The sequence below is a fragment of the Drosophila teissieri genome, chromosome 3R (assembly GCF_016746235.2).
Source record: "Drosophila teissieri strain GT53w chromosome 3R, Prin_Dtei_1.1, whole genome shotgun sequence".
Lineage (NCBI taxonomy): Eukaryota > Metazoa > Arthropoda > Insecta > Diptera > Drosophilidae > Drosophila > Drosophila teissieri.
Window position 1 is genome coordinate 31,669,094 of NC_053032.1, and position 14,873 is coordinate 31,683,966.

The 14,873-nt window shown below is 47.8% G+C and overlaps 1 protein-coding gene and 1 pseudogene across 1 annotated transcript in view; both read left to right on the forward strand.

Moving 5' to 3' along the window:
- The window catches only part of LOC122622572, a 31,901-nt gene extending 21,460 nt beyond the window's left edge, over positions 1–10,441 (forward strand). The window contains exons 3-4 of the mRNA XM_043801129.1: positions 4,454–4,852; positions 5,018–10,441. Coding sequence (XP_043657064.1) covers positions 4,801–4,852; positions 5,018–7,479 — 2,514 coding nt within the window. The 5' untranslated portion in view covers positions 4,454–4,800 and the 3' untranslated portion in view covers positions 7,480–10,441. The remainder of the gene's footprint in view (positions 1–4,453; positions 4,853–5,017) is intronic.
- On the forward strand, positions 526–1,126 carry LOC122618954 (annotated as a pseudogene).
- Positions 10,442–14,873: the final 4,432 nt, after the last annotated feature.

The window sequence follows — 14,873 nt, forward strand, 5'->3', positions numbered from 1 at the left end:
TTTTCCTTACCGAACACCATTAGTTTCTTTCGGTGTAATCCTGGCACAGCTCATGATAAATTTACAATGCTCCGCATGCGAAGGCCACGGCGAACAATAACAATTGCACTCGCTGGCACTCCGTCGACGCAGGAGCAGGGCACATGTTTATGTCCTTCTCCGCCTGCTCCTGCCCCAGAATCCTTGTAGTGGAAGCCCCGTGGCTGCTGGGCTAAGGCGAATGTCCTGTTTCTCGTTTTCGCACGTACATTGTGCTGCACTTGCACTCTGCCCCCAGATAATTGCATTGCCCCCGTCCATAAGTGTCTGCTGCTGCCATCAGGCCATCCTGCAATCCTGCCATCTTGTCCTTCGTCCTGCGTCCTGCGTCCTCGCTCTTTGCGGAGTTTTGTGTATTTATGAAAACCATTTCCGGGCGGCAATAAAACTCAACACGGTCAACGTCAGCGGCATCTAATCTTGGCCTGGCGGCGCTTCGAGTGCCATTAATTTTGCTTGTTTTTTTCGCTGTGACATTTTCCGATTATGTGCGGATTTGTGGCACGACGGACACCCCTCCCCGCCACGCCCCACCCCGCTGTGGATCCACTTTGGAGCCCAAGGAAAAGTTTGCAATTTACACTTTGGAGACGGCTGTCCTTGAAAGATTGGCGAGTCCTGGTCTTAACAAGGAAAAACAAATAGGCCACCCGATGACAGGCGATAAGAGCCACCTTCTCGTGTTTTTGTACTACATTTTTTTGTTTTGTTTGCATTTGTATTTGCAGTTGTTTTTGCCATGCAAGTGCCACGCCCCCTTCCGCCGCTGCCCGGAAAAGTTGCGCCCACTTCTGGATTTGCCTTTTTGTTAATGTTTGCTCAATTTAAAAAGTTTTCCATCGCCATTTGCATTTGCACGCACATTCGCACGTGCTTATGCAACAGCAAAACAATTGGGGAAAGCAGGGTGGGCGGCAGGTGGGCGTGGCAGGAGCAGGGGGAGTGGGTGGGCGGAGAAAGTGCTCAGCCAGGCGGCAAAGAAACCATTTGCATACGCACAGGGGCTTAGACCTGAGGGGATGCCAACGAAGAGTCCTTTGGGAGGACGAACCAAATGGGGGTGAAAGTCATGATCTTTATTGCTTAAAGTCTTCAATTGCCATGGGTTTTCATAGTAAAAGAAATACAATTTGTTATGCAGTAGGTACTTTGTACATTTTTAAATTATTTAAAGTTATCTGGAGTACTTGTATATCTAATATCCTCCTTATCTAAAAATATGGACTGGTACAGTTAATTCATGCACAATATGTTAATATTCGAGGGTTGCTTGCCCAAAGTTCGATTGACGTTTTATGTAAAAGTGCCGTTATCTCACGTGTAGCGCTAATCAAAACAGCGCGACCCCAAAAACCTGTAGCAGATTGGTTGCATAAACAAATAGATAACCGCGTCGCATTTGCATAATCTAAAAAAATAGCCGAAGCCGAGCCGAAATAACCCCGGTCGTGACCTACGCCCCTGGCTACGCATCATGAAGGCGGAAGATGGAAGATGGGAGGTTGGGCAAAAATCGGAATGAAAGAAAAAGCTGAAAAGTTTAGTTTTTGTTTTTAATTTGGTAATGCAGCACGGAGCATGGCCTCCCATTGTTGGTCCTGGACAAGGACTTTTTGCCTGTTTTCCGACAATTACATTTGATGAAGTTTTACAAATGAGCGAGGCGTGGTCGAGCTGCGGGGCGGACATTTAGTTAACTTTCGGCCAGCTAAAATTGAAATTGAATTCCAATTGTCAAATGGAATTGTATATGGCCAACGAAGAGTAGCAATTGTGCCAACAAAAAAAAAACCGTGAAAAAACTAGAATGGCAATTCATTCGGCGGACAAAATGTAAGGTGGGATTTAATGGATTAAGTTGGAAATGTGCATTTTAAAGTCCAGCAGGCGGGAAGTAATAATGAATTACGCTGGGTTATATTTATAATGCATTATTGATTCGGGTGCACTGGAATGGTAAGGCTTTTGATTCGGTTATAATCAATTCTTTTAATTTCTGCCTAGCTGCGTTTCAGTCAACATTGTACGACAAATATGTGCACAATTGTGTTTGCGGAAAGTTTAAAATTCTGTCGCTCAATTTCACAATGATTGTGCATCATATCCTGTCGGCATTTCACACTTACTTGGTAACTAATAATTCCGAGGATGCAAATATTTGCATCCTTAGTTTCAGTTAAGAATAGATTTCCAGTCTAATTCGACTGGGTTAAATCCTCTGAGTTCCAGGTCCACTTAGTTGGCCGCTGTATAATTGCTCATACGCACTGTTGCACCTGTTTGGATTTGAAACCCGAAATCAATTTGCAGCTAAACTGCCGCAGATTATCTCGAATTGGATTCGAAATCAAATTGGCAATTGCCAAGTACAGGTTAACAATTACCGTCCATTCCGGCAGATTAGCCAGCTACCAAAAACCACATACCAGATACCAGTTACCATTTACCAGATACCAGATACCAGGGATCTCCGAGTCGTTTATATGTCTGAGTTTGGCAGAGGGAATATCTTTCTGGGCCATCTCCCATATGCTGGAGCCCCGTGTCTGTGTGGCATCAGTTAATTGATTTGCTTTACGACTTGCGGCTGCAGTCAGTGCGCTTGCAACATATTCCTCCATTCCTCCATAATATTTTTTTAATATTGTGCCGCGCTGGTACTGTGCCTGGCCTCCTTTTGGCAATTGGCCATCAAATTAGCTTTGCTTTTTTGGTCCACTGTGCCACATTTATGAATATCAACGAACCTGTGAGTGCCGATGCGGTTCCAGCCAGAGTGTCCCCTTAGTGCGCCTCCATTCCCACTTGGCTTTTCACTGCGAAAAATCTCTGCAGAACTAAATTCTATTCCATTTAGTGTGTGGTGCCTTTAAAACTATGAATATCTCAAATAATACACAATTCAAATAATATTTGTAGTTAAAGCTTTAAATTAGTTCGATCAGTAAACGCAGTCGATCGAATCGCAGTATTTATCTTTCCACTTCCCAGTTGGGAATCAAAGTCCATAAAATGGTATACCATTTTCTATCTGTGTGCTCATAAAGCAGCAAAAATAAAACCGTCGACGATTGGAGGGAAAGTGGGAAAGTGGGAAAGCGGTCTGAGGCCGAGGAAAAGCCAGCAATTGCAACTGCCAACTGCTGCTGCTGCTGCTGCTGCTGCTGCACTGACACAGGAAATATTATCCGCATTGCCAGCAACGAGCGATGAGCAGAAATTGAGGCTGCCAAGGTTTTGGCCTGCCTTTGTGGGTCGTCCTTTTCGACGAGGGGTCCTGGTGAGCGGTGGCGAGGAGGGGAGAGGAGAGGGTAGTGGGGGGCTTGGGTGCCGTCAGGACAAAGCGCAAAAGCGGCCAAGTGAATTCTCAAATACAAATTCAAATGGCAAATTGACAAATGAACCTTTTGAGCTTTTTACGTTTTCATTGTCTGTCTGTATCTCTTAGTTTGCCAGCGGAGCGGATTCATCCTTATGCGCTGGGTGGGTGGCCTCTTTGGGGGCAGGTGGAGCTAGAGATGGAGCTGAAAATGGTGGGATTGAGTGTTCCAGGAAACCTGGGGCAAAGCGAATGTGGCCCGACTTCGGTTGGCAACAGTAAGTGCGGTGTAGATTGTGTTAAATTAGGCATTTTCCGCAGAGCTAAATTACTTTCATGCCAGAAAGGAGCGCTACACAGGCAGTGAGTTCATTCAAGTGTCTCAGAATGAGTTAAAGTTTATGTCAACCAAACAGTAGAGCAGTTTCTTCTCCAGTATTATTGAACGAGGTGTCAGCACTTCAAGTGGCCTGAATAATGCGTTTATAATTAATGTACAAGCGCGCAGCCCAGTTACAATCATAGCATTTTTATTTATTTTCCGCAGTGAGCGATGAACATGCCCTCCCACCTCGGAACCGCTTCGAGTTGGCTTTTTTCCAGTTCAGACCCGCTCCTTTTCAGTCAAAAGAAGTACAAACAAAACCCGTGGGCACAAAAGTAAAAAGCATTCGACAGGCTATTGATGCTGATTTTGTAAAGATGCCGATGCCGATGCCAATGCCGCTGTCGATGCCAATGAAATGAGAATGAGAATGGAGCTGGCCATGGGAATGGGAATGGAAAAGGGGGTGGGAATGCCCTGAGTTCGAGCCTGAGCCCTGCGGGTTTTGGTTGCCGCTTTGTTGTGCCGTCCAGCTGGACGTACAACAAATTGCAAAATGTTGTTGAAAGGCGATTTTAAAGCCCCGGCCACTTGGCACCACCCACCCACTCTATTCAGACAGAGGCCAAAACCGAGCTCGGTAAACAGAGATTACAAATGGGCCAAGTGTGGGTGCAGCAGGACTACAACTGGCACTACACAACTACACGACTACAATGGGCATTGTTGGCCGCTCACGCTAATACCGGATTCTCTTTTACATTTTGCAGATTTAAGAAATCTTAAAAGGATACTAGCAGGAGCTGGAGCAGCAGCAGGAGGAGCAGGAGCAGGAAAAGGCGCAGAAGGACCAACTTTCCACTCGAAGCAAATTAAAAGAAAAGAACTCAGCCAAACTGGAGGCGGTGGGCAAGAAGCGGCAAAATCAATAGTGCTAGTGCCGAAGAAGTGTGGCCAAAGTGCTGAGTAATGTGGAGTAATGGAGACCTTTTTGCTGGCGGCGGCAACATGATGTGAAACATGGCAATCGAATCAGCCAAAGCCATTTAGGGTCATCAATTGCCCGGGTAGTGGAAAAGTGGAAAATCGCCAGCAGGAGCCCCAGCAACGAAGCCATATGCACCGCAGCATGGAGCGCAGGAGGAGCACCACCCCGAGGGCTCTGCCAGGTGAGTTGTCATGCCCAGGCGGCAGGTGCCACGCGCCGAGATAGATGGCCAGTACAAGAGTATCCACTGCAGATTAGTTACGACATATATATACATCCTTAGACCCCAGTTTTAGTCACACTCTGGGATTTACCAGTAATACATTTGAATTCGTTTCCTCCGCAGTCTGCTGGATCCTGCTGTGCCTGGTGGCCTGGACGGTGGCGGATGACTGGTCCCTCAGTTGCGCCTCCAACTGCACCTGCAAGTGGACCAACGGCAAGAAGTCGGCCATCTGCAGCTCCCTGCAGCTGACCACCATTCCGAACACCCTGAGCACGGAGCTGCAGGTGCTGGTGCTCAACGACAACCACATCCCGTACCTCAACCGGGAGGAGTTCTCCACTCTGGGGCTGCTCAACCTGCAGCGCATTTACCTCAAGAAGTCCGAGGTGCAGTACATACACAAGGAGTCGTTCCGCAATCTGAAGATCCTGGTGGAGATCGACCTGTCGGACAACAAGCTGGAGATGCTCGACAAGGACACCTTCATGGGGAACGATCGTCTGAGGATCCTCTATCTGAATGGGAATCCCCTCAAGCGCCTGGCGGCCTATCAGTTTCCCATACTGCCCCACCTGCGCACCCTGGACATGCACGACTGCCTGATCTCCTACATAGATCCCATGTCCCTGGCCAATCTGAACCTGCTGGAGTTCCTCAACCTAAAGAACAATCTGCTCGAGAGCCTCAGCGAGTACGTGTTCCAGCACATGGCCAATCTGAAGACGCTCTCGCTGGAGGAGAATCCCTGGCAGTGCAACTGCAAGCTGCGGAAGTTCCGCGGCTGGTACGTGAACAGTCGCCTGAGCTCCGTAAGTCTGGTGTGCAAGGGGCCTCCGGCGCAGAAGGATCGCACCTGGGACAGCGTGGACGACGAGCTCTTCGGCTGTCCGCCGCGGGTGGAGATCTTCAACAACGAGGAGGTGCAGAACATCGACATCGGCAGCAACACCACCTTCAGCTGCCTGGTGTACGGAGATCCCCTGCCGGAGGTGGCTTGGGAGCTGAATGGCAAGATACTGGACAACGACAACGTGCTCTTCGACTCGGAGAGCATCTCCTCGGACAAGCTGTGGAGCAATCTAACCGTCTTCAACGTGACCAGCCTGGATGCCGGAACCTACGCCTGCACGGGCTCCAATTCCATCGGCAGTATGACCCAGAACATCAGCATCTACCTCAGCGAGATCGTTCAGCATGTGCTGGAGAAGACGCCCGAGACCTTCTGGTACTTCGGCCTCATCATGGGCATCTTCGGCACCGTCTTCCTGCTGATCTCCATCTCGTTTGTGGTCTGTCTGTGCAAACGCACCACCCGCCAGCACCGACATGCCAACAAGGCGGGCGTGAAGTCGAGTGTCAGCTTCAATGATCAGGAGAAGAAGCTTCTGGACTCGAGCGTCACCACGACCACCAATGACCGCGGTGACAGCTATGGCATCGACAACCAGCCCACTTCCATTGGCATGAACAAGGCGGACTCGGCCGGCATGGGCTTCAACCAGATAGAGATCCATGCGGTGGAGAGTCATCGCCATGGCAGCATGTTGGTGCAGCAGCAGCCGCAGCAGCAACAGGTTGCAGGCGGTGGTGGCATGCGGCAACAGTTGATGCAGGTCAAAGATCCCACCTGCGGCATGATGAGTGTGCCCACCTCGATGGCAGGCCATGCCCACTCGCATCCAGCCCAGATCTCCGAGGAGTTCCCGCTGAACGTGGGCGTCTTCCCCCCGCCCCCCGAGTTCTGTTCCAACATAGTCCCAAATCCAGCCTTCGGGGGCAACATCTTCATCCGGGTATCCGTCACCCAGGACATGCTGGACGGAGCGGACCTGAACATGTATCCAGATCTGCTGAACATTCCGAAGAGGATGCAGGACGTGCAGGAGAGTGGTGCCGGAGCCGGTGCAGTTGCCGTGCCCGAGGGTCAGTTTGCCACTCTACCGAGACACACAGCCCGCAGAGGTATTCTCAAGAAGGACACCTCCTTGCAGCAACATCAGCAGCAGCAGCAGCAACATCAACATCAGCAGCAGCAGCAGCAGCAACAGCAGATTCAGCAGCAGCACCAGCAGCTCCAACAGCAACACCAGCCATCCGGACTCTACACACATGATGAAATCGTGACCTACAACCTGGAGGCCAGTGGCTACGACCCCCACCAGTCGGCGTACCACAGCAATGCCATGGAGCTGCCTCCTCCGCCGCCGCCGCCCGCCGTCACAGCGGTGGTGCAGTGCCACCACCCGAGTCCCAGCAACTGCGCCAGCTGCATCAACAATGCGCCGCCACCGCCCTCCGCCTGCCAGTCGCCGCCCGTCGAGGTCACGCCCATGAGGCCGCTGGACAGCTCCGCCTACCCCAAGTACGACAACATGGGTCGGCGGATCACCGCGAGCGGAGGACTCGGTGGCTCCACTCTGTCGCTGCACGCCGAGGAGCGGTACGAAAACGAGACGCTCTTTGGCCAGGCGGAGAGCCAGACCAAGGGAATGCCCGAGCAGACGCAGGATCTTCACCAGCCGCAGGAGGTGACCCAGGGCCAGGACAAGGGCGGCGGTCCTGGCGAGTTCGTGTCGCTCTAGTATTACGGTACCCAGGTGTAAATAGGTCAATAGATTCGTGTCCCCAGAGTCCCCAGAGTCCCCGGGAAACCCTTGGCAATCGTTTGGTTCATATCAGTTTGAGGAACGAGTGCTCTAGATGAACATATGTATATGTAGCAACCCACACAATCTTTTGACTGCATCACATTATTCTGAGGAACATAAATCCAACGAGAAATTCATGAAAGAGAAATGCGGACAGAATTGATTGGGTTTTCATTTTTGGGGGATTGAACTATAGAAGGTTATTAAAAGTAGAACAAACACCACTGTTGTTAATTAAATTGTAAATTGGTCGACCAACCATATAAATGAAAGCCCATATGAGACTGTCATCACATCCCAATCAAAATTATAGTTTCCGAAAGTGTTGAGTTGACAACGTTTATTTTCCATTCGGATTGCACTCTCAGACTAGACATCGTTCAAGAATATACTTCCAGTTCATACTCCATTGTAGTCCCAATCCCAGCTAGCATTTGGTAGTGTCCCTTGAGGTCGGTACCTTCCTGGAGGTCGACAGCGGTGTATTCTATAAGGTATAGCGACCAAACTGATCTTCATAAGGTGTATAGTACGATTAATCGCATGTGTATTGGACCCATAGCTGGTCGAGACTTAGACATATTGCTTCTGGGGTGCTAGGGTTTTAGAGATCAGACACTGAATAGGCTTAGATTCGAATAGGATGGTATCTCTAGATATGCATATATATATGAAACGTTAACCAGATCTATTACGCCCCATATAATCGCCCTTATAATCCTGGATGTGCAATGGATATATAAATACTTTATCTAGTTTTTAGCCCCTCCGCCCCGTAAAATAGTTCCTTCTTGTACATATGTAAATGTATTCCTATTGCTTAAGGACTTTTAAATCAAAATAATTTTATGCTCACTACCCGAAAGTATCGCATATATCACAGAGTCGTGCCAAATGTTTTTAAAGTCTGTTTTTAACCTGTTAGCCTCATGCGATTGTTTAGACGTGTTAGAGCCCGTTTCGATTACGTAACCGTAGTACTTGCTGAACACTTAGTACCTATTACCTATGATTTAGTCAATCCCACTAGCCTAGCATACAGAACAGAACACGTTCGGTTCCACTCCGTTCTCCCACTCGAAGTCCTGCAAGTAGATCAAAAACTATATCTGAATAAGGTACGACATTAACATTTACGCAACATATATCTATATATATATAAACATCTGCATATGTTTGTACTTGTGTGTAATCTGAATGTAGAAAGAAATGAAAACTGAAAACGGAAAACTGAAAAACAAATACGACCCAAGCGAGGCTATATCGATGTGTATATCTTATATATAGTATAAAGTACATATAGTACACATAGTACATATGCAATGTAAACATTTATCGAGATCCGTGTTTGCAGAGGAGAGAGCACACGAGAACAGAGGTCGCATTAAATGGATTTTTTGTGTCTGTAGAAAGTTTCAAATTCGAGCTTGGTAATGTAAAAGTAAGCTATAGAAGTCAATATAAGTACACGATAAATTCCACTTACATGACCACGCCCACTCACCGCCCCCCTTCGCATGATAAATGTGTGAATGCGTGCCTGTGTGCGAGTGTGTGTATCTGAGTGCGTATGTGTGTGTGTGCGGAATAATTAAACACATGAATGCAATGAATTACTATAATAATTATGGGAAAGTATGCAGGCAAATATTTGCACAACTTCCATGAGATTTTTAACCCCTTCACCCCGTAGTTATCCATTATTTGTTTTATCGCCGTTGTTGTTTAATGTGTGCCGAGTTTCAGGCGAAGGGATTTTTGTATTTTGGTATTATGAACTGAACCAGAGCAAATTTGCACGGCACACACAAAACACGGCAAACAGAGCATTCTAGTTTAATCTCTATATGTATCTGTATCTGTATTTGAATCTGAATCTGAATATAATTTAAATGAATCCCTCTTCCCTGCGTACCTTATTTTTGACAGCGCAGAGTGAATGATTCAATCAAATGCATTTTCGCCGCTCTAATGGACGGATCTAAATCTGAATCTGAAAATGAAACTGAAACAGACCCTGTGTACATAGGCCATTTTAATTACATCATACTCGCGCAGACAGAGCCAATATTTTATTCATTTTAAATCGTTTGAACTAATTAAAACCAAATGGAAACCGCCAACTGAGCGAGAGCAAAAGACAAGTGTAAACACGCAAATAGAGTAATGGGTAATGAGAATAGCAAGAGCCCGACTAGAGAAAATTTAAACTATGCTTTTAACTAAGTCTCCCATTTACCGTTCACCATTTCCCAATTTCCACCTACCACTTCCACGACCGCCACGCGTTTTTCCGGACGGAGATGGAAATGTTACTATGATTTTAATTACTCAGCTTGAATGCAAATGGAAAGCGCCCACAGAACCAGATACCTAGTTGCGAAACGTATCTGAATCCGGGTATTCGCATATCTGCGTATCCGTGTGACTTGGTTTCTGGGTATCTGCATCTGGTGGCGTTGCATGTGGCAAAGCGGCAAAATTAACTTTTTATGAGCGCCGCCAAGTGCTGGCGAAATAAATGAAATGCGAATGATGAATAGTAGTAACAAATTTTGTACAATACCATAAAAACATTGCATTGCATATTGCATTTTAACTTGAATTCCATTCGAAAGCTGAAATTAGCCAAATCCTACGAGCCGCACAGAATCTGAATCAGAATCCATCACGAACTCGTATACGCATTTATAAATACAAAACATCCCGACAGGACACGAACGCACTTGCGGACAGGACACACGGATACGGACACGGACATGGACGTGGACGTGGACAAAGAAGACGGACAGACCGGAAAAAGCGAACATTGAACAAACAATATAACCGAGAATACATTGTAATAGCATTAATAGATTGTCAAGCTTTATTACACACTATATTAACATAGATGGAATAATAATAATTATTATTATTACTGTAATAATACGAGTAACAGAGAACACAAAGAGAAATATGAATAAATTTAATAAAACCAAAAACAAAGCCTTTACATTTCAACATGTGTATGTTTATACATATGTATGTATGTACATACGTGTCATATGCATTTATGCTCGTTTTTCTACCATTTAGCATACCGTCATTACAGCCGCAGAAGGGGAAAAACAAGGCCAAACGAGGGGGGAAAATCGATTTGATGACATTTCCATAATGGAAAACTTCGCTGCAGTCAAATCAATGTCTCTTCCTGCGCACTTGATGGAAAGTTCTCGCCAAACACTGCAGCCAACTTCCTCAATATCCTAGGTCCTTCCCCCTCATCCCCATGACACCCCTCCCTCCACTTTTTCAGGCAATCTGCATAATTTGCCATGAGCCCCGTTCCTATCACTTGTTGATCGTAAACGGTTTTTGGCATATCAAATTTCCGACTTTTGCCATAGCCATTCTGAAATGTTTGCTGGCGATAACCAAACGAACATTCGGAGCATTTCCGCGCCTAATCTCCGCTTCCCAGTGCCACAGCCACCTTGCCAAATGCTTCAATAATGACTGCGAAGTGCGAGGGAAGTACACTGCGGGAAAGCGGGCTGCTTTGTCGCCCGAAGCGCAGTGCAGCGTTCATCCGGAAAATTAAAGTCGACGTGCCACTGGGAAATTAACATTTAATGTCAATCAAAGGGAATTTGCGCATGGATGAATGGTGGAAATACCTTTATATTGTTAAATAGGTTATCTTTATTTAACGTTCATTAAATTGGTGAAAAGAAAAAAAGCAAATCTACTTGATATGATGTTTTTCTCAGTGTCTCGCTGTAATAACATTTCCGTCCTAATGCACTTGGAGCCCGTTTAGTCAAAAGTTGCCCTTGCATCTGCGTCAGCAGCCGCGTCAGCGTCACCATCGTCATCATCGCCATCTTCATCTCCAGCCCAGCGGAGCTCCTTATGTGGCAACACAGCCGATTTTGGCCAAAACCACCACGACCCAGAACCCAGAACTCGGAGCCCAGAACCCAGAATCAGACCGAGACCGAGACCGAGACCAAGGAGCGATTCGAGAGCCGTTGGCACAGACTTCGGCTTGGCTTGGCTTGGCTTTGGTTTGGCCGTGGTCCGCACTCCGTGTGCGAGTCCTCATGCGGATACGTGGATACGAGGATACGTGGGCCATGTGCGGACCCTCGGGGGAATCCGATTGCCACGCATCGAGCACGTACGCCGATGACGACAACCGCAAACTGCTGCGATTTCTAGCAGCGACCTCGCTCCTCCGCCCTCAACCCCTTTGCCTCCCACTTAGTCGCACTTTGTGGCTTTTCCTGGCAGGCAGCCCACCCACTCGTTAGCTGCACTGCGAGAAGACACATCTACCAAGTAAACTCACCTTTTGGAGCAATTAGGCGCGCAGTAGTCAAGGCTCAAGCCAAGTTTCAAAACCTACGCCTTTTCTCCCAGTGCAGCTCTCCTTGCCTTCCGTTACGTATGCAACATTCATTTTTGACAAGCATAATTTGCGGCTGGCCCAGCAGCGCAGCCATTGGGATTTTGGCCCGACCCTCAGTCTTATGTGCTCCACGTTATTTACAGTTTTCATGGCCCTGCACTTTTCTAATGCAAAAATGATGCACTGCACCCACGCGGCCCCCGTCCGCCCGCACTCCTCCCCCTTTGGCTGGTCGGTTGGCCGGGTGAAGTGTGTGGGCCTGGCTGTCTGTGGTCAGAATCGAGTCGGGTTGCGAGGCTGCGAGGATGCGGCGCAGTCAAAACATGCACTTAATGTAGCACCAGCAGGAGCCACGAGCCACGAGCCATGAGCCACGAACCAGGAGCCAGAAGCCAGGAGCAAACAGCCTGTAGCCCGCAGGGAGAGGCCTTTTCTGCTTTTGACCGGGCTTCGCAGACGCCACACCGCAGTGGCAATGAAAGTTGGAAACCAATATTTGTGCGGGCCCAAAGCGAAGACCCAGGAGCGGTCCTTGTTTGTCCTGCCCCTAAATGGATAATTGAGTTTGGCTCGCATGAATCTCTGAGCATTTAGGGTTTAGATTGTTTGGAGGAAGAGGTGTAGCAACCACAGTTGGTGAACCAAACAGATTGATTGTTAATCTTCCAACTGGAATTTGCATCAAAAATACTTAGCTTGGGCATATATCTATTAAATAAATCTGAATCTGAATAAGAATATCATGGCTGCTGAACATAGAAATCCTCAAGCACAAACTCCGCTCCTGCGGACTTAGGAACAAAAATAAATCTGTTTGCCAAACAGTTATTGCTCTTGTTTCTGCGCCGCTGCCACAAGCCACCTCCTCCTGGTCCTGCTCCTCCTCCAAAACTAATGCCAACTCCCACAGCCGCCCCGCACCTTTCCTTTACTTTCGGATCCGATCCGATCCGTGCCGTTCCGTTCCGGCTCCTTGCCATCCGAATCCCCACGCTGCCCGTGCCGGCAATATGTGCGCTCATTTTATGCCTTGCATTTGGCAACGGCTCAATAATTGGTCAGTAGATTGGGAGGGGCGATCAAGTGGGAGTGGGCGTGGGCGTGGACGTTCAAGTGGGAGTGGGCGTTCGAGTGGGCATTCCAGTGGGCGTGGTGGGGGCAGAGTGGTGGCCACCGGCCACGGGCTCGTGACTCAGGTGCCCGCAAAGCTTTCTATAAATTCACAGTCCATGCCAGTGATTATGCAAGTTGGCTAAGCCATGAGACCATGAGGATGCACTGGATGGCAGTGGAATCCGAGAACTGCCGCCTGCGGCGCTGGAGCTGCAAAACGAAATTGAATATGGGTTATGAATGGGACGCATCGCCGGTTTCCCGGACCCCTGCCACTGGCCCACTTACTTTTCCATCTTCTTTCCGCCAGAAAAACAAACAATGTCCGGAACGGAGTCCCGGATCCGAACCCCCATGGCTAGCCGGAGTACTCTGCAATTTATGCCTGCCGCTGGCGACGGTTAGCGAATTTCTATTATTTAATAAACAGGAATAAAAGAAATGGGAAGGTACCCACGATGCGCCAAATGCTTGAGACCTCTTTGTTGCCTATTGCAATTAGTGTTTAATTCCAGCGAAATATCCAAAAGTAAGCACTTTAAACTTCCGGGTGAAACGAACCAGATATTCGCATCTCCGCCTGCCAAATCAGATGCGAATGAGCCGGAAAAATCGCAGCCACACGCCCATTGTTCTGATCTTCTCAGGCAAATCAATACCGCCGCTTAATGGTACATTGCACCTCGGAGAGGCGCCAAAGGGGCGGGGTTGGGCTCGTCCTTTGATCCCTGCGCCCCATCCATATCCATATACATACCACACACCATAGCATATACCTCACCTATCCGCTGAACGGGTGCCCCTACCTGGCCATTGATTAAAGTGGTTCCTTTGCAAATTTATGTTCGGAATATTAACCGAATTGCTCCCCGAGGAAAACACCCCAGCCACTCTCACTCGAAAAAGAAAAACTTTTTCCACAATGTACTCGTGTACTGCACACACACGCGCTCCCACACCACACACATACACAGCCAATCGTATGAAAAAGGGGCCAAGGCAACTTTTTTAACAGTTTTTGGATTTTGGAATACAAATTATGTAAGTAATCTCAATTTATTGATATATGGAGATGCATGTTTACACGTGGCCAGCAGCAGCTCGACATTGTCGCTATTTCGGAAGCCATCGCAGGGAATGGGCTCCACATTACAGGTGGTGGGTGGTGGGAGGTAGGTGGCTCAGTGGGTGGTAGGCGGTTTGAGGCAGTGTCTGCCCGAGTGTGACCCTTATGAATGGGGCAACTTTTGTCTTTCTTCGTCGCATTTTATACTCTCACAGCATTATAATTTGCCATGAATATATGAAAACCGTTTGTAGAAGTTCAACCGCTATGGGGTCCTTGGGTTATGGCCCCTACCCACACCCACACCCACACCCACGCCAGCCACATCGCTGGGTATTGTCAGCCTGGGAAATGGTTTATGTAATGGGATTCATAACTTGTTTACCTGCTAGCAGGGCTATATCCCATCCAGTCGGGAAGTGTTGCCGGAGAATGGCCAGGGTCCAGAGAGCTGGTCTCGTTGGCGCAGCCTTTTAATTTTAATTAAACTCCTCGAATTGCCGTAGAAGATTTTCCGGGAAGCTGCCCAATGATTTATGGTACTTTCAAGGTTATGCGCTCCATTATAAATTCATGTAAATGCTTTTGCATTTTTGGTCATTATTTGGCTCATTATTGTGCAAAGCCAAATTAGAGCAGATCATCGCATAAAACCGAACTTAATTACCTGAAATTATGATGCATGACCTATTCCCACCATGTGGCTGATTTACTTTTATGGCCTAGTGCTTTCCAATCTAATCCCTGGCTAGTAGTAAA